We start from the raw sequence: 20513 nt of genomic DNA, 5'->3' as shown, positions 1-20513 counted from the left end.
GGAAGTTAAATTAGGTTTACTTGAATATTATATGTTAATACAACCACTTCTCTAATATCTAAAGAGAGATTCACCATAATCTATAGAGATGGTTAATCAAGATATCTGGTACGATAATTCATTATTGATTTAATAGTTAGTATTAAATTGGCTTAAACCTTTCTTAATAAATCTCATAGGCCCACTCATAATAAGAAATGGAAAAAAATTTAGACATTCCCTATGTCAGAAGAGTCAAGTACTTTATGAGGCATTTTACTTCTAACCACCTTTTTACTAACACTGGGAGGAAGCATAATCATATGACTACTAATTATCAATGTGTAAGATGTTAATTTACTGAGAAAAATGTCTTATATGTTATTTAAAAGTACCTGATAGACAAATAAGTTTATACTAATTTAATTGATAGTAACTTTACTAACAGTTTCTTTTATATTCCTTTTGATAAATGGCTTAATTGGAGTCTGTACGACAAAACTACTACCATGGTATTATTTGGAAGGCAAATTTTTCAACCACCACATGAATCCTTCGGAGGCAAAAGATGACCAGGTAACCATAACAACCGTATTGGCTCGAGATAGTCCTCCCAGGAGATTATTCAGACTATTCCAAATTTTCAAGAGACTTATTTGAGACATAGCACTTTTGGTAAAGTGGAGGGCACCACTCAATACCCTTAGGCTGGTTGATGTATTCTGCCTACATGCTAGTCCAAGCTCAACAATAATGGATCTACTAGGGATAATTATAGGGATACTGCATCTGGGGGGGGGGGGGGGGGGGTGATGGAAGATTGGTGACTGATTTCATGTATAACATCTATCAAAAGGATGTTATGTATGTCAAGATCCTTGGTGTTCTTGAAGGTGTCAAGTTGGCGCATGATATTTTTATTAAACAATTTATCATTAAGATTAATTCTTTTAACCTTAGCCAACTATTACAGATATATCCCACTCGCAACATTTATTAACCTAACTTTATCGATCATATATATGCTTTCCTTAATAGCAATTAGAATATCCATATTACTTATATTTATTGGTACACAAATACTTATAAAGATCAATTAGCCAAGTTGGTGTTTCATACACTTTCTGGTCTTTTCAAACTCTCCCAGGACCCTAATTAACTTAAGAGATTTATATATATATATTAATAATTGTGATACTTCCTAAGTTCGACTCTTTGGAGTTTAATGTGTTTTTCTTTATTTTTGTGATGTTTGGTTTTATATTTCTTATCATCTTTCATAGCAAAATTATATAGTTTCAATTTTAGTGGGTATTTGTCGCCACTTCTTTTGACTATGCAATTTTTATTTCCCTACAAAGTCAACCAACCACCTTCTGTTGGATCCATAACTCATCTTCTTGTGTGGTTAGCGATCATAACTGTCATCGTGGTCCAACAATTAGTCATTCTTAGAAACTACCATAAACTACTCTTACTTCACACTTCCAAGCATAACCTTGTTTGTTGGGCACAAATTTTCAGATTTTCCATTCAAAAGTGGTCCTAAATTCTAATAAAATGTTATCCTCATTTTGTGTTCAATTGTATTTTTGGTACATTCTAAAATACTCTTTTTTTTTTTTTTTTTTTTTTTTTTTTTTTTCGGATAGTAGATGATTATTTAAATTTTACAATCTCAAATTTATATTTTTCTATAATTTCACCGATGCCCCAGAGAGAGAACATAAAAGAGAAAATAAGAAAAATAATTTTAGAAGATATTTTTATAATTATATCAAAAAATTATATGAATATTACTTATACGAATAAAAATTATACCTTAACTTTTTCTTAAAGATACAGATAACGAAAAAGGTATTGAGGGAAAAAATAAAAAATTTATCACGTAACAATCTTATCATATTATTTTTATTTTTATTTTTAAAGTTTATGTAGCACGTAACCTTGTAAGTAATTAAAAATTAAAATTAAAAATTAAAAATTAAAAATTATTTTTATATTTAAAAAGTTAAAAATTATTTACACGGTGCACCCTACATATTATCTCAATGTTCTACGAGTGTTGGAATTCATTACATATCATTATCAAATGAGTAGGCAAAGCAAGAAGGCAACATAAATGTTACCTCTATAATAGGTAAGAGTTGGGCATTATGAAAAATTATATGAAGACCCATTGTTTATATCATTTATATGTATGCATCATTTATATGTATGTATACGTGTATGTATGTATACGTGTATGTATGTGTGCGTCGTATATGGAGAAAGTCACATAGGAGAAGCAACAAAAAGGACAAGAGGAAATGGGGATGGAAGGTTGGTTCAAAACCAAGGAAGGATTTGTTTGCGAAGAAATTAAGGGGAGTTTGAACACTATCTTGTCTGCCATTTCAACTATTCCACTACTTGAACTTTTTTTTTTACGAATTTAAAATATAATTTTGGTCAAATCATTAACTTCCTTCAAACATCATTACAAATCTAAATTTTGCTAACTACTAATTGCCTACACGTAACCACTATACTAATTTAATACAATTTATGTTTGTGTGTGCGTGCGTGTGTATATATATATATATATATGTACGTACGAAGAAAAGAACGTTTACGACAAAATGACATCATAATGTATTGACACGTGAGTTATCCTAATTTTTTTAACTTAATTTAAAAGTACAATAAATGCTTACAATTAATTAATTGATTATTTAACTTTTTAAATAATTATTTATACCAATTCATGTATTTGAGACTAATGAAAATGATTAAATTTTGTTGGTGGGTTTTGAACAAAAATCATAAATTAACCACGTGGTTGGAATATATATATGTATATATATATATATATATATATATGTAGAGCACAACTTTTAGTTTTGGTTGTGAAAGTGAAAGTCAGTAATGATTCATTGACTCATTAACTAATCATAATTAATATGGATTTGAACTTTTAACTTAATAATTTAAAGGGCCGAGTGTTGTTAGGCCTATCTCAATTTCACCTTTACTTTAATCATTCAATATTTATACACACATATTCATACATACATATATATATATATATATACATACACGGTTGGGATATTTTTAAGCTTTATTTTCATGGGTAGCTTTTAGTTCTACCAACTAAAAATAATTTAATTATTTTTTTAAAAAAATTTTACATTTAAAAAGCTATAAATTATTTGAAAATTTATGAATCTTAAAACAGATTTATATAATTATTAATTTATATAATTATTAATCTGAATTTATGCATTAATGGTTAAGAATTAAAATAAAAAAAATTAAAAAGACTGAAACCGAAATTATTTTTTAAAAGATACAAGCATCAATTTAAATATTTTAAAATAATAGAATACCAATTTACTAATTTGGGCATATAAACAGAGTAGTTGTATCGTGTACAATTTTGTATGCTTTTTAGATTTAATAAAGAAAACACATTTTATTAATTATTAAATATGACGTAGTCATTCGAAATTCAACTAGCCCAAAGCCCAACTCCAATGAACACAAAATTAATCTATCCTTATTTAAGTTAGCCCAGATGGAATCAACCCGGCCCAAATGTAAGCCCCAGGCCCAGCTCTCAACATGCCGAAAGCGACACCGTTTTTATGTTCATTTGCAGATCAAACGCAAGCGTCTGAGCCGCCATCGCTGCCAGAGGGACAGCCATGGGCGACCATCTCAGAGATTGAATCGTACGAGACGCAGAACGATGAAGGACGCGAATGGCAAGAAGCCATTGCAGAAGAGACGAAGCGAGGAGGACTAGGGTACTTGAAGCGGCTATAAGGAAGAGCGCGAAGGGGCTGAGATATGTGAGCTGTTTCACATCATATGAAGGTTGAATAGCTTTCTCTCCAGTAATGGGTTTATCTCGTATTTGCAAAGGAACCCTGCTGAAATTTTCTGTACTGCGAAGCATGGACCTTACTCGACTCAATTCATCTTTCCTCAGTCATCCGGGTAAACGATATCATCTTCTATTGTGCTTCAGTTTTTTTTTTTTTTTAAAGAAAGTTTTTGTTGTATTCTAGTTATATAAATATAGAAGATGAAATCCTTTTTGCTTCTGTTGATTTGATATCAGTGCTCAGTTTATTATGGGTTCAAAATGTTTTCACCTATATCACATGAATCTTTCTATAATTTTAGAACAGGGCATGGTCTTTAGCTGTATAAGCTCTGTTTATTTGATGTCTCAGCCTCAACTTTTACAAAGTAGGTAAAAGGTTTAGGAAATTTTTTTAATTAGCTTTAATATACAAAAGATTTCACATTCTATATCTGTTAGACTTGAAGGAATCGCAATACTTGTTAGTTGAGTTCATTCAAGTGGGCCACAGTTTATAGGAATAAATACCAAAGGATATTACTCACTCACCTTGGTAAAATATGAGCCACATCATTAGCGTGGTCTGTTGAAGCGTGGCTGTCGACGGTCTGTCCATAAGCATACAATTTAGGGGTTATATTGGTGTGCAAAAAGTTTTTCATCTCACATCAGTTGGAGTTAAAGAGTTCTTTACTTTTATGAAGAGGTCTCTCTCTCTCTCTCTCCAGTAAGGTGAGTTTTACAAGACAAAATCCCAAGTGATGCATTGTCCATTTTATGCTGTAACAGGTTCCCGATTTGCAAGAGAAAGTGACATCTTCTTGTAAGTAAAAAGAATCCATCAACTTTAATTGAGGTAACATGAAAAATCTTTTATAGACAAACATAATCTCAAAGTTGAGAAAATCTATTTGACCACCAATATAGATGATGCGAGACTTAGACTTGAGAGATTAGGAGTCACATGATATGATGCTCCAATGTCTGGATACCAAGTAGCATTGGAGTCACCAGAAGATGTAGTCTGCTGTGTACTTGGACCACCAATGTACATAAGATGTGCTTGAGGATTTTGATGTTGTTGAATATAATTTTGCGATTCCTGGTACTGTTTACGACATCTATCAGCATTGTGGTTATTGAGATTACATATTTGACATAGATCTCTCTTCTTGTGGTTATTATAATTAGTAGAAGTAGAAAAATTATTAGATTGCAATTTGGAAGAGGGATTATTGACATTACATGATTTTACAGCAACATTTGCAGTAATAGGTTCGGTTATGGATTTTAAGGAGAACTTCATGAGTAAGACAATGCCCATGTAATTAATGAAAGGGAACGGATTCTGACCACATGCTGAGGGCAGTAATAGGAGCATGATAATCAGGACCCAAATTGCAAAATATAACCACATTAAATTCAGCAGTAGCTAAGAGTTTACCTATAGCCACTAGTTCATCAACAATGAGTTTCGCTTATTTGAGGTATTGGGAGAGTTTTGTCTTTCTGTTATAACTCCTGAAGGATTATATGAAGTGCAGGTGAGTTTGAGAGATGGAGCCGAAGGCCTTGTGTAAGGCATCCCAAACTTGCATTGATGTTTCTAGGTCAATGACATCAGGAAAGATCTCTTCTGTAAGAAATGATAAAAGCCATGCTATTAGCGTTTGGTCTTTTCCAAACGAAGTTGTATATTCTGAATTAATAGTCAATGATCCATCATGACAGAGGTGGCAGAGATTTATCAGCAAAACCAGACAAATTTTGGTAATTTAGAATTGGAAGGAATTGAGTTTTTCAAAGTAGATAATTTATTGTTGTCAATTTGATAGCAAATGAATGGTGAGAAATAGAGGGAGATGGTGTAGAGATGGAAGGAGGGGTTGCGTGGGTATCTTGAGAGGAGGAGAGTTGGTTTCAAAGTTTTTCATTTGATTGTGATGTCATGTCAATTATGAGGTTCAATTACATATTTTATATTACTAGTGTGCCTCTGTCTATAGGCATGAGTTTACAAAAAATGAATCAGGAGAATTAAGTGCAATTAATCTAACTAAACTAAAACCAATTATTCCCTTGACAATTATCAACTCTGAAATTTGTAAATATTGCAAACTGTTTTATTTTCTGAAAGGGAGTAGCTACTGGTCCACAGCACTCCCTGGGAAACAAAATCTCATTATCCACTAAAAGCAAAAGGTGCTCTACCCTGATTATTATGTGGTAAACAGGCTAGTGAGTTAAAAAAAAGGGAAAAATGAAGTGAAGTTTTCTGAAATGGTGCTGCATGTGCTAATTTAAGGCACTCTATGCTATTGAGAGAGTTTGGATTTACTTATGTGAAGAGTTTTGTGAATGGAGATTTTGTGAAGAAAATTCTCCCTTTTTTCTCTTATTAATTTCAGGCACCAAAGGGTGCCATTTATAGAAGAAAGGTAGGTATCTTTTCAGGAATGTAAGGAAGAGGTGATAACAGATTTCTGTTGTTACCATGCCACCTCACCTTCTAGAAGAATGATACTTCACCTACTAGAATTATTCAACTCTGTATAACAGAATGGAGAATTACAGCATTTTCTACACTTCCCCTCAATCTAGTTTACATATATATCGAGTAGACTTAGATTTGATACAATATTATCAAATATCTGTTTTGTTAGTGTCTTTGTTAGGATTTGTTGATTTGAAGGGATGTGTATAAGAGTTATAGTTCTATCTTCAATCTTTTCTTTGATGAAATGTCGATCTATCTCTACATGTTTGGTTCTGTCATGGTGTACTAGGTTTTTGACCATGCTGATTGTTGATTGATTGTCACACCACACTTTCATATAAGTATCAATAGATGTCTTTAATTCTAGTAGTATTCTTCTCAACCATATCTCTTTACAAATTCCATGTGTAATTGCTCGAAATTCAGATTTTGCACTGTTACGGGATATTACAGATTGCTTTTTGCTGCGCTGTGTGACCAGATTTTCCCACACATATTTGCAGTAGCTAGAAGTGGATCTCCTGTCAGTTATCGATCCTGCCCAATCAGCATCAGTAAAGACTTCAATATCCCTGTCGGAAAATTAGTTCTTGATCCAGTGTTCTTTTTAGGTGCCTCAAAATTCTGTACACGGCCTTCATATGTATTTCTGACGGTTGATTCATGAATTGATTTACTGTACTGACTGCAAAGCTGATGTCTGGTCTTGTGTGTGCTAGGTATATTAGTTTCCCGACCAGTTTATGATACATCTCTTTGTCAACACTTTTCTCACATTTTGTAGATCCCAGTTTCGTTGTTGGATCCATAGATGTATTTGCAGGTTTACAATCAAGCATACCTGTTTCCTTCAGGAGATTCAGGACATACTTCCGTTGTGATACGAAAATTCTTTTCTTAGACCGAGCAATTTCCATACCTAGGAAGTACTTGAGCATTCCAAGATCTTTAATTTCGAATTCTTTGATTAGAAACTCTTTAAGTTTTCGAATTTTCTCAATATGATCTCCTGTGAGGATAATATCATCTACATACACAATCAAAATTGATCTTTTACTTGAGATACAATGTTTGACAAATAAAGTGTGATTTGATTGACATTGCTCATACCCAATATGTTTTACAGCTCTAGTGAATCTGTCAAACCAAGCTCTTGGATATTGTTTGAGTCCATATAGTGATTTTTTGAGTCTGCAAATCTTGTGAGACTGATCGTTTATTTTCAAACCTGGTGGGATATTCATGTACACTTTTTCTTATAGATCACCATTCAGAAATACATTTTTTATATCCAGTTGATAAAGGGGCCAATCAAGATTTGCTACAAGAGAGAATAGTACCCATATTGTGTTGTGCTTAGCGACTGGAGTAAAGGCCTTCTGATAGTTTGTACCATAGGATTGAGTAAAACCCTTAGCCAGAAGGCGTGCTTTGAGTCGATTTACACTCCCATCTGGGTTATACTTGGTCGTGAATATCCATTTACATCTAACTGGTCGTTTTCTTGGAGGTAGCTCAGACAATTCCCATGTCTCATTTTTTTCAAGAGCACTAATCTCTTCTTGAATAGCTGTACTCCACTCTGGTATTTTAAGAGCTTCATACACTATTTTTGGTTCTGGAAGACTGCTGTCAAGTTTGCTAACAAATGCATGATGTTTCAAAGATAGATTGCCGAATGATACATAATCTTGTATGGGATATTTTGTGTATAATCTGATACCTTTTCTTACAACAATAGGTAAGTCAATATCAGTAGTAGAGTCAGTAACAAGTACTTTATTACCTGTTGATTCCTTAACCGTTGGAGTGGGTACGGATTCATGGCAAGTCCTGGTTAGTTTCGGTACTTGTTCTCCATGAACTTTGTTCCTTCTGGTATAGACACGTAGCTCATTTACTGTAGGTAGTGTACACTCAGTTTTTGCTACAGGTTCAGGTTTAGGATCAGACTCTAGGGGAGGTTAATTTGTGGGTAGATGGAATGAATGCTAACATCCCACACTTGATATTCTTGAGTAGAATGCTCTCCCTGAATATCAATAGTGGGATAAAAAGACTGATTCTAAAAAAAAAGTAACATCCATTATATTATAGAATCGTCGTGTATCCGGAAAAAAACATTTGTATCATTTTTTATTCGACGAGTATCCAACAAAGATATACTTAAAGACTTTTGGGTCAAGTTTCCCCGAAGATGTGAGTGGATATGAACGAAAGCAGAATACTCGAAAACTTTAAGTGGCAGTGAGTGTAAGATATGTGAATCAGGAAAGTTCTGAGAGAGAAGATCATAGGTGTTTGAAAATTCAAAATACGGAAAGACATTCGGTTTATCAGATAAGTCGCAGTGAGTATTGCCTCTCCCCAAAGAAACTTAGGAATATGGGTAGTGAACATAATAGATCTGGCGACTTCAAGAATATATCTGTTTTTTCGTTCGGTTATGCCATTTTGCTGGGGGGTATATACACAAGAACTTTGGTGAATAATGCCATGTTCCTCAAAGTATTTCTCAAGAGTGATTTCAAAATATTCACAGGCATTATCAGTTTTAAGTACCTGTGTAGTGGTATGAAACTGGATTTGAATCATAGTATTGAATCTTTTGAAAATGGCTCCTACTTCCGGTTTTTCTTTCATTAGGAAGATCCAAGTAATTCTAGTGTAATAATCAATAAATGATACAAAGCACTTATTTGTAGATATGTTGATAACCCTGGAAGGTCTCCAAACATCACTGTGAATTAATGCAAACGGTTTGGAAGGCTTGTATGGCAAACTTGCAAAAGAATTTCGACTATATTTAGATATTTGACATACTTCACATTGAAACAAAAGTAAAACTTTATTTCTGAACAATAAGGGAAACATCTTTTGTAGATATAAAAAGTTTGGATGACTTAAGCGATAATACTATAATATGATATCATGATCATTATTTAATTGACTCTCAGGAACAGAGTTTGTACATACTGCCGTTTGAGTTTATCTTCCAGAAGGGTCTGTTAGAAGGAGATACAAGCCTGATTGCATCCTAGCATTGTCAATCATCCTCCCCGATCCAAGTCCTGAAATTCACATATTTTTGAACTAAATTTAGCAATAGAGTTTTGATCAACATAAGTTTGCTAGCCGATAGTAAATTGCAGTCCAGTTTTGGTACATAAAGTACTGAATGAAGGGTCAACTGTGGTGTTAAAACAATAGAACCAGTTCCAGCCACTCTGGAGATTGACCCGTCTGCAATTTTAATTATGAAATTCTTATATGATGTTTTGTAATTCTGAAATAGGGATACATTACCTGTCATATTGTTTGATGCTCTAGAATCAACCACCCATGTGTTCTGTTTTGAAGAATATGCTATCAAACCAATTGTTGCTTTACCTTTTTGTGCCACCGAAGCACGCATGAGCTGAGTAGGTAAACAATTCTGCTTGAATAATTGTTGAAGGACCTCTATTTGTGCAGCATTGAAGGGATTGCTTTCTACAACATTTTCTTCAACAGTGGAAACAACAATATTTTCTTGACGATTTCCATTGCTCTCTGTTCTTTCTACCTTGTTCTCGCTGGGTTTCCCGTGTAACTTCCAGCATTTCTCACGAACGTAGCTGAGTCTCCTGCAGTGATCACAATACGGTTTTCCCTTCTTTTTGCGGGATTCAGACCGCATGGTGAGTGCAGATGCACTTTCGGCAGAGTAGGTAGGCTGCGCTTCTCCCATCCTCACCCGCCTCCTGCTCTCTTTTTTCTGAATTTCCGCGAACACTTCTCGAATGTTGGGTAGTGGTTTCATTCCCAGCACCCGTCCACAAACCTCATCCAGACTTTTGTTGTGCTCCATCAAGAATTTGAAGATTCTTTTCTGCTCGGTAAAGAGTCTGAACGTCCGATTATCATTTGGACAACTCCATTGATGCTCCTCGAAGGTATCCAGTTGTTGCCAGCTTCGGGTTAGTGAATTAAAGTATTGGATAACAGAAAGCTCACCTTGATGCAGTTCATGGAGAGTCAACTCCACCTCGAAGATGGTGGAGATGTTATCTTTGCTGGAGTACGATTAGCGAGCCACTTCCCAGATTTCCTTCGTTGTTTCATATAGCATGAAGTTCACACCAATGTCGGGCACCATTTAGTTAATAAGGCACGACATTACCATGCTATTCTCTATTTTTCAGACGCGGAAACTTGGGTTGCTAGTTGCGGGAGGGATAGTTTCACCTGTGAGGTAATCATTGCGGCCCTTGCCGAGAATAAATAGTAAGACGGAGGTTGACCATTGAAGGTAGTTCTGTCCGTTCAGTTTGTGCCCCGTGATGAACGATGATGCCTGCTCAATTAGGCTGTGATTCAGAGTTGCTGGGAGGTAGGAACTCGAAGACACTTCGGGAGGAGAGGAATTGAGCTCGTTTGTGGCCATTTGAATTCTGGCCCAGCTAAAGGAAGCTCTTGGATCAGAGCTCTGATACCATGAAAAGTTTTGTGAATGGAGATTTTGTGAAGAAAATTCTCCATTTTTTCTCTTATTAATTTCAAGTACCAAAGAGTGCCATTTATAGAAGAAAACTAGGCATCTTTTCAAGAATGTGAGGAAGAGGTGATAACAGATTTCTATTGTTACCATGCCACCTGACCTTCTAGAAGAATGGTACTTCACTCACTAGGATTATTCCACTCTATATATCAGAATGGAACATTGCAGCATTTTCTACATTATGTTATTTATCTACTTGGTAAGCATATAAGCTCTCAAAACGAATTCTATAAATTAAGAAGTTGCAGACCCGTGGTTAATTAGCAGAATATTTAGAGCTTATTATCCAAAAAAAAAAGGTGATATAAGGAAATTTTGTAAGCTAATTTTTACTTACAAGCCAAGAACTTAGGAGACAAAAGAACTTACTGTACATTATCTTTCTCTCAGAATCAGCGTACCCCCTCCAAAAAAAAGCCAAATCTGAATAACCTCAACATTTATGCGTACTCCAATCACTCTGCTTACTCTTTGAAGGACTACACCTTTTGTAATAACAGACTTGACATTTTCTGAAATGTAAATGGGACAGATTCATTAATTTCACACTTTTTCTTAAACTAGCCTTCTGGATGTACCATTGAGTGGTCGTAAAATGTGACCCAACAATCTGATGGGATCTATGCAGAAGAATTAGTTGAAATATACTTTAGGTTCAATATTTGCAATGATTAGAAAATCTTGAAGTGTAGGTTATATGACTGAATAGGATATTTACCATTGTGTCTTGAAGTGTAGGTGATATTACTAAAATAGGATATGTACCCATTGTGGGAGGAAGATATATACCAAGACATCAATCCTGCATGTGTTATTCCTCTCTCCCGGCCACTGATGAGGACATGGATAAGGCCACTGGAAAAGAGACACTGGCAAAGAGCTTGGCCTGCCTTGTTGAGGAGTCTTCTCATCCTGATGAAAGAAAACCCAAGAGTCGCATGGAGCTAAAGAGATATCTTGAACTTCGGATAAAGAAGCGAGTGAAGGCACAATATGTGAATGGGAAGTTCCATGACCTAATGGAGAAAGTGGTTGCCAGTCAAGCAACACTTCAGGATGCTTATAATTGTATTAGGCTTAACTCAAACCTTGATATACTGGTCGATAATGGCAATATCTCATTTAACCACGTGGCAGAGGAGCTCTCTAGTGGGAAGTTTAATGTGAGTGCTAATACACGTTCTATCTCAACAAGAGGTGCAAGGAAAGAAGTTCTTGTCCTTCCTAATCTAAACCTAAAGGTTGTCCAAGAAGCCATCAGAATTGTTTTGGAAGTTGTGCACAAACCTCACTTTTCTAAGATTTCACATGGTTGCCGAAGTGGGAGGGGACATACCACAGCATTAAAGTTCATCAGCAAATATATATCTGATCCTGATTGGTGGTTCTCATTGGTTTTAAACAAAAAGCTGGATGCTCATGTCTTTGAAAAACTCATCTCATTACTGGAGGAGAAGATAGAAGATCCTAGTTTATATGCCATCCTCCGTAGTATGTTTGATGCCCAGGTAATGAATTGGGAGTTTGGAGGTTTTCCAAAGGGCCATGGTCTTCCACAAGAGGGACTATTGTCCCCTATATTGATGAATATATATCTCGACCTCTTTGATCGTGAATTCTATCGATTGTCCATGAGATATGAAGCTCTTATTCCTTGTTTTCATGGTGGTGGAGATGGGTCCCATTCGAAGCTGCGGAATTGGTTTAGGAGACAGGTAAAAGAAGATAATTTTGGGAATACTTGCAAGGAAAATCCTGCTCCAACTGTTCATTGTTGTCGTTTCATGGATGAGATTTTCGTTGCTGTTTCTGGTTCCCAGGATTTTGCCCTATGCTTCAAGTCTGAGCTTGTGAATTACTTGCAAAATTCATTATACTTGGATGTTAACAATCAAGCAGAAATCTTTCCATGTGAAGGTCCTCATGGGATTTGCTTTTTAGGCACTTTAATCAGAAGAAGTGTGAGAGAAAGTCTAGCTGTAAGGGCTGTTCACAGGTTAAAGGAAAAAGTCAGGCTATTTGCTTTACAAAAACGCGAGGCTTGGGATGCTGGGACTGTGAGAATCGGGAAGAAATGGTTAGGTCATGGTTTGAAGAAGGTTAAAGAGTCAGAGATTAGACATTTAGCTGATAGTAATTCCATCTTAAGCAAAATCTCTAGCTTCCGGAAAGCAGGGATGGAAACTGACCATTGGTATAAGGTTTTGCTAAAGGTATGGTTGCAAGATGTGAAGGCCAAGGCAGCAGAGAGTGAGGAATTTATCTTATCTAAATATGTTGCAGAACCAGCCCTTCCTCAAGAACTAAGTGACTCCTTTTACAAATTTCAAACTTGTGTAGAAAAATATGTTGCTTCAGAGACAGCTGCTACTTCTGCTCTTTTGCCAAGTTCCTGCTCTTCCAACGAATCTATTTCCTTCACTGAGATTATTGCTCCTGTCGATGCTATCAAAAAGCGTCTCTCACGATATGGATTAACCTCACGTGATGGATATGCTCGTACAATTTCTCTTCTTATTTTACAAGATAACATCCAAATAATTGATTGGTTTTCAGGGCTTGTCCGCCGATGGCTGTTGTGGTATAAAGAATGCAGCAACTTTGGTGAGGTAAAGCTCATAATCTCCAACCAAGTTAGGACATCCTGCATTCGAACTCTAGCAGCGAAGTACCGAATCCACGAAAGTGTAATAGAGAAAAAATTTGATTCAGAATTGAACAGAATTCCTCCAACCGAGGAGATGGAGCAGGAGATGGTGTATGAAACATTAGACTCAGAAACTTCCAACAATGGTGAATCATTAATGTACGGAATTTGTTACAGTGGGTCGTGTTTATTGTCTGTAGCAAGAATGGTGAATCAGTCCAGACCATGCAATTGCTTTGTTATGGGTTGTTTGAGGTCTGCAGACTGTATCTATAGTTTGCATGTAATGGAAAGACAGAAGTTTCCGGGGTGGAAGACAGGGTTTTCAACTTGTATTCATCCCAGCTTGAATAGAAGAAGAATTGGGTTGTGTAAGCAACACTTGAGTGATTTATATCTTGGTTATATATCGCTTCAGTCTATTGATTTTGGTGCATGGGGATGAGAGATCTTGTAAGCAGCTACAACAATTTATATATATATATATAATTAACATTAATAATCTATAAATTCATAACTTAATAATTTAAAAAAGCTTATGAAAATATTATTTTAAACTCCCTATAAGCAAATTAGTGTTCAATAATATTATCGGTATTTTAAAAATATCTTGGATGTTTTTTAAGCATTTTAATTTTATAAATTTATTTATCAAATATATATATTATATATATATATATTTTAAAAAGAAATAGGGTAACGATATACATGTGCGTAAGAAGAAAGTTGCACCTAAATCCTAACAGAAGCTCTTCAAAACACGTGGATAATTTACCAGTGCCAACTACTTCATAATTTGTTATGTATTATATTTGTGGAGGTCATTTGGTTTTTAAGTTCACTATATGTATACATATATGACCTTGGAAGTATTATATATATATTTTTATATCATAAATTAAATTTATTATGAATATAATGTTTTAATAGTCAAGATTTTTATAATTTATTTAAAAATTATAAATTTAAATTTTATTAAAAATTATAAATTTATTATTTTATAATATTTAATTTAATAAAATTAAAATTTTAATTTATTAATATACTGATAAAATTATAATAATTAAGTTGAATTTAATTTAAAAAAAATATGATATATTCAAATGAAAAAAATATTTGAATTTTTTTGAATAAAAATTTAATTTAATTTTTTTAATTTTAAAAAATAAAATATTAATTTTTGTAGAAAAAGATTTACAAAATTACCAACATACTAATAAGTTTTTTCATATTGTTGAAAAATCAAATTAGAATATGGAGGAGGGGAAATGGAAAAGAAGAAGCATAGAAATTAAGAAAAGAAAAATCGAATAAATCCAGAGACCAAAAGCCAAAAGAGGGGGAAGAAGAACAGTGAAGAGTGGACTTGACAGTCATCCATTATTGTTACTTCCACTCCACTGGGTTTAAACAAATGTCTATAAATTGTTTCAGAAGCATAACATTACCAACCCCGATTCATCTTCTCTCTTCAATTCCCAATTTCACTCATAAACCCTTTCTTTCTTTTCTCAATAAAACCTCTTCTTCTTCTTCTTCTTCTTCTTCTTCTTCCTTTGTTCTGGCAAGATTAGTGTCTTCAATGTCTTACGACAAGGAGCTAGCTGCTGCCAAGAAGGCTGCCTCGCTTGCTGCTCGTCTCTGCCAGGTTCTTTCCTTCTCTATATATTTCTATATTCGTATCACCCTTTGTTATTCTCTGCTGAATTTACGACTCGAATTCTTTCTTTCTACGCGACCCTTTATCAAATTAATTGATTCACCAAAACCCATTTCGTTGATTTTGTTTGAATTTGACGAAACTCAATCAATCAATTTTCTATTTTCAACAGATTTCGTCGTTGTTTCGACGTGTTGCATTCTCATGATAGTAACGATTCCTCTGATCCTCCTTTTCTCGCAAGCTTTTTTCTTTTTTTTTTTTTCATCCTCAATGTTCTTCGCTACCTCGTTCTTGTTGTTGTTGATGTTTGATTTTTTCTTCTTGTTGTATTCTCTCTCAATTATTGGCTTCTTTATTGCACTTTCATTTCAGCTTCGTTTTCACGATAGCGAGTTATTAATTTATATATTATTTATTTAATGTCGTCCTGTAAGTTTTTTCTTGCCATTGTCATGCAGTTGGAATTAACTGTGTAATTTTTCTTCCTTTTAAAAATAAAGCACTGTAAATACTGTTAGTTTTATTTTTTGTGTTATATATTCCTATTTACTTTCAGGGTGTTTCATTTTATTCTTTTTCTATGTACTTCAGAAGGTGCAGAGCGCGTTGCTGCAATCTGATGTGCAGACAAAATCAGATAGAAGTCCTGTAACAGTGGCTGATTATGGTTTGTCATCAAATTTTCCTGCGAATGCAATTCTTTTATGTGTATACTCGTATTTCTTTTATTCTTCTTTTTTTCTCAATGCTGTTATCTAATAGATAGACATCTGGCTAGTTTTTGTATTCTTTACTTATACATTACTTTTCTGGTTCATAGTATCTTAATCAGGTCATTAGTTTTCTTTTATTTTACATGATACACTAGGTTGCATGTACTTTTTTAGAATCCATTTGCAAAGAGAGTAGGATCCATCTAATGTGGGTACTAGAACATGTGGCAGAATTTTCCCTCTTACACCCTCGGGTATCTTGTGGATGAGGGCTGTTAACTTTTGAGGATGTTCCTGATTCTTCTGGGAGAGTTAGGGATTTATGGTTCTAGCATCTTTTTTTTAAAATCTTTTATGCAAAATGCTTATATATCCTATATGAATCCGAAGCGCAACCTTCAACTTACCAGGTGTATTTTATTTTTACACAGTTGCAAAAGGAACATCATATGATTCGTATACGTTGAAACCTTGATCTTTTTAGCAACTAAGAATTACAATATTAGTGTCCCATTAACATCAAAATCCTTTTAATATTTGTGCTCAAACTTTTAAATAATTTCAGAATTGACAGCATGTGGAATTTTTTTTCTTTACTTCTTTTATCAAATAAGCTTGAGCTTTTTGTAAACCATGTGAATGTTGTAAACGTTTCTTAGTAATCAACAAGTGAACAAGAATAAGTTGGAAGTAGTCAAATGTGGCTGTCTCATCTATAACAACTGAGAATGCTAGTGTTATTCTCTTTAACCTCTGGTTAATGTGGGTTCTCATTAGATCTTTTGCAAGTTTATTGCATAAGGAAAAACTCAAGCATCATCATGTTTTATTAAGGGGCTTGTATCTTTATCCACTAGAGTAGACCATGAATAACAACAAAGAAAAGAAAAATTAGGACATGAATTATCATAAGGTAGTTAAGTACTTAAACCCCAAAGTCATTTGCATATGATTATAACTTGCAACATCAACATCGTTTTTCCTTTTGCATGAATTAGTACTTAAAGAACTATTGACATTGTTACTCTATATGGCTCTGTATTCGGTGTGTAAAATAAAAGCTTTGGTTATTCGTACAAGTTTTGGCCTGCTACTCTTTCAGCACTGACTGAAACCCCTTTTTTGTTTCGATAACTGTTTTATTTTGGTTTTCAAAATTATTGGCTTCTTTAGGATCTACATATTATAGAAGAAATATTTCTGCTTTTTTTCAAATAAAAGAAGGAATATTATTTGTATTTATGGAAAATGAACAGCTAATGCTATTCTCTTTTAATTCATGTGCATTATTTTGTGATTCTCAGGCTCACAAGCGCTGGTTAGCTTTGTTTTGGAGAGAGAACTCCAATCTGAACCATTCTCACTAGTGGCTGAGGAGGTGAATATGTGAACCTCCTGTAAAAATTTGCAATAAACATGAAGTAACCTCCTCTCTAGTGGATGAAATTCCATTTTATGCATAAATATGTTTAAATCTGTAGGATTCTGGTGATCTTCGTAAGGATGGTACTCAAGAAGTTCTAGAACGCATTACAAAGGCTGTGAATGATGCTTTGGCTAGTGATGGATCATACAGCACTACTTTATCCAAGGAAGACGTGCTGAGGGCCATCGACAATGGCAAATCTGAAGGTGGTTCCCATGGCCGACATTGGGTTTTGGACCCTATAGATGGTACAAAAGGGTAAATTTTGAAATTCCTTCATGGCATGAGTTAATTGGACTCATCCTTTCCTTGCAAATGAGAGATAGATGCCATGATTATTTATTATCAACTAATTGTGCAGGTAGAGATGTTTTCTAGATTTTACATGACCGGGCGGACATCCAAAAAAACTTGCACCACTTGCATTTTCTTTTCTAGTGTCGAACATGTTTGTTTTTTTTTTCTTTTAAAATAAAGTATTGAACATGTTTGTATAGACAAGAACTGTTGAGAATGTGTTTAAAATATTTGGTTCTTTTAAGCAAAATTAAGCACATTTTTTAATCTTCCTGTTTGGTAACATAAAAATATAATATCTTTATCGCTTGTTAGGTTTTTTAATGTGACTTTAAGAAGATAGAAATAATGCACCTATTTACTCTTTGTGTTCTTTTTTTTTCTGTAGCAAGTTTACTTAAATACTCTCCTCATATTCACTTAATACGAACAATTTATATAGAATAATGAAAATCTACAAAAATATTTATAAATAAATTTATTTCTATTTATTTTATACAAAAGAAAATAACTGTTTATTTTTTGTACAATAAGTATTTTATCCAAATGCGTAATTACTTATTTTTAATTTATCTACTTTAAGTAACTTAAGTTCTTTCTGCAATTCCAAACACCCTCTAAATTGGTAAGTAGGATTTACTTGATCTGCTATGCATTAGGTCATATAAAGTTATATTGGCAGAAAGATATTTTTTTAGTCAAAATATTACAGTAGACTAACCTGGTGGTCTATTCATATAAACTTGCCACAATTTAGCCTTTTCCTTCTGTCACACAGCAAGTTCTTCATTACTTGCTTAAGTTATGGTCCTTTTATCCTTTGACTAAATGATTACATATTTTGTGATTCTTCTCCTCAATCACCTGTGATTCAAGTTCATGGCTTTGTTGGTCTAACCAGTCATTATGGCCTGGATTTCTAAGATGTACCTCTCTGTTTGAAATTTGATTTTTTACGGTGGGTCCGTGGGTTAATCTTCATCATTATGCCTTCTCTTCCATGAAATTTCTGAGAGTAGAATGATTGACTTCCTCATTAGTTTTATTCTTCCCTTTTGAAACTATGAATTTTATTCAAATAGCTTACAAATTTTAAATTGATCTACAGGTTTCTAAGAGGAGATCAATATGCGGTAGCGTTGGCCTTGCTTGATGAAGGAAAAGTCGTGTTGGGTGTCCTGGCTTGTCCTAATCTTCCTTTAGCACCAATTGGTGTTAATTATCAGCATTCTGCATGTGATGAGGTTGGTTGCCTTTTCTTTGCGGAAGTTGGTTCAGGAACTTATATGCAGTTGCTTAGTGGCTCCTCACCAGTGAAGGTATTTAATTACTGTCCTTCCAAATGATACTTTATATATATACTTGATCGGCTCTCATATATCTCCATTTCCTATGCCCTTCAGGTGCAAGTCAGTGCTATTGAAAATTCTGAAGAAGCATCTTTCTTTGAGTCATATGAAAAAGCACATTCCATGCATGACTTATCTAGCTCCATTGCAAAAGTACTCTCTTTCTGTCTTGCTTCTATTTATTTTCTGTCTAGCTATGTCACTCTATGTATGTACACACACACACACACACGACACACTAGTTTTTCTTATTCTCATTAATCCATTCCCTTAGCAGAAGCTTGGGGTTAAAGCAGCGCCTGTTAGGATTGATAGCCAGGCAAAGTATGGGGCTTTGTCTAGAGGAGATGGAACCATATACTTGCGCTTCCCTCATAAAGGTTATCGTGAGAAAATATGGGATCATGCTGCCGGGTCAATCGTAGTGACTGGTATGAAAAGTATCCTTGTGCATGGTTGGAACGAACTTGTCATGCTTTTGCATATAAAAATTGTTAAGCCAGAAAGAGCAGGAGGTCGTTAATGTCATTTAGATGAAAGTATTTCTTTACCTGGCAAAAGCTTCTTTTAGGCTCTGTTAGGAACAACTTCAAAACTTGTGTAGAAATTAGAATATATAATTATCCTTATTAAAATAATTGAGCTCTACAAATAAATTCTGCATAAGTTTCGAATTTGTTCTGTACATAGCTATAGAAAAGTATAATAAGAAACTTCCATTTTCCATGATGATGCAGATTATTATGAACTGCAGTGCATTTGCAGATACCAAAGTATTATTTATAGAAGTCTTTGCAATGCACCCTGCTTGTATTTTCATAATAAAGTTTGTCAATTCAATTTCTGCAGAAGCTGGGGGTGTTGTCACAGATGCAGCTGGGAATCCTTTGGATTTTTCGAAAGGAAAGTTTCTCGATCTTGAGGTTGGTATAATTGTTACGAATCAGAAGTTAATGCCATCACTCTTGAAGGCAGTCAGGGAATCTATAGAGGAGAAAGCTTCATCTTTGTGAATTTTTGAGAGGAAAGTTTCTTGATATTGAGGTTGGCATCATTTTTTACCAATCAGAAGCTAATGCCGGCACTCAGGGATCTATCGAGGGGAAAGCTTCATCTTTGTGATTCTTTTCGTGGATTCATGATATCACAATTTTCTTTTTTGAGTTGATTATTGCTTGAAAGAATAATTTTCACCTTCAGATGTAATGTGCGAGCACCTTTTATCATGTAGCATTTCTTTGTTGGATCTTCTCTGGTAAGGACAAAATTTTCCAAATAAGGAAATCCACCAGTTTTATAATTCAAGTCTAGCCAGTTTAATATAGGCTACGTTTGAGTTTTATTTTTAGAGTTCATTTGAAAGCCTAATTATTTTAGTTCTGAAAATAAACTTTTTTTATAAAATAAAAAAATTGACTTAGAGAGTGTAATTGAGACAGGACATTTCAAATTTCATCATGAAATGGTAAATTAAATTATATACATTTCATAATAAATTTCGCTTCATAAACATGGGGTAACTTGATAAAAAATTTTGTCTTTGTAAAACTAT

The 20513-nt window shown here is 34.2% G+C and overlaps 2 protein-coding genes across 9 annotated transcripts; both read left to right on the top strand.

The window, feature by feature from the left end:
- The first annotated feature begins 3627 nt into the window (after positions 1-3627).
- LOC110816116 (Intron maturase, type II family protein) lies at positions 3628-14015 on the top strand. Of its 7 annotated transcripts, none has more exons than XM_088223447.1 (3): positions 3628-3960; positions 6830-6880; positions 11605-14015. In XM_088223447.1, the coding sequence occupies exons 1-3, from the start codon at positions 3861-3863 to the stop codon at positions 13956-13958; spliced, it is 2505 nt and encodes an 834-aa protein (XP_088079573.1). In that variant the 5' UTR covers positions 3628-3860; the 3' UTR covers positions 13959-14015. The 7 variants fall into 7 exon arrangements, with proteins under 7 accessions (XP_088079573.1, XP_088079577.1, XP_088079576.1 ...); XM_088223451.1 differs by having other exon boundaries at positions 6808-6880; XM_088223450.1 differs by having other exon boundaries at positions 6780-6880.
- Positions 14016-14779: 764 nt separating this feature from the next.
- LOC110816127 (3'(2'),5'-bisphosphate nucleotidase 1-like) lies at positions 14780-20261 on the top strand. Of its 2 annotated transcripts, XM_022044167.2 has the most exons (8): positions 14785-15161; positions 15768-15843; positions 17194-17267; positions 17371-17573; positions 18721-18931; positions 19016-19114; positions 19239-19392; positions 19811-20261. In XM_022044167.2, the coding sequence occupies exons 1-8, from the start codon at positions 14928-14930 to the stop codon at positions 19972-19974; spliced, it is 1215 nt and encodes a 404-aa protein (XP_021899859.2). In that variant the 5' UTR covers positions 14785-14927; the 3' UTR covers positions 19975-20261. The 2 variants fall into 2 exon arrangements, with proteins under 2 accessions (XP_088079581.1, XP_021899859.2); XM_088223455.1 differs by lacking the exon at positions 19239-19392 and having other exon boundaries at positions 14780-15161.
- Positions 20262-20513: the final 252 nt, after the last annotated feature.

This window comes from Carica papaya, chromosome 6, assembly GCF_054855325.1.
Source record: "Carica papaya isolate Zhongbai chromosome 6, ASM5485532v1, whole genome shotgun sequence".
Classification (NCBI taxonomy): Eukaryota; Viridiplantae; Streptophyta; class Magnoliopsida; order Brassicales; family Caricaceae; genus Carica; species Carica papaya.
Note: the sequence above shows the minus strand (reverse complement) of the source record. Positions and strands in the feature narration are given on the sequence as shown.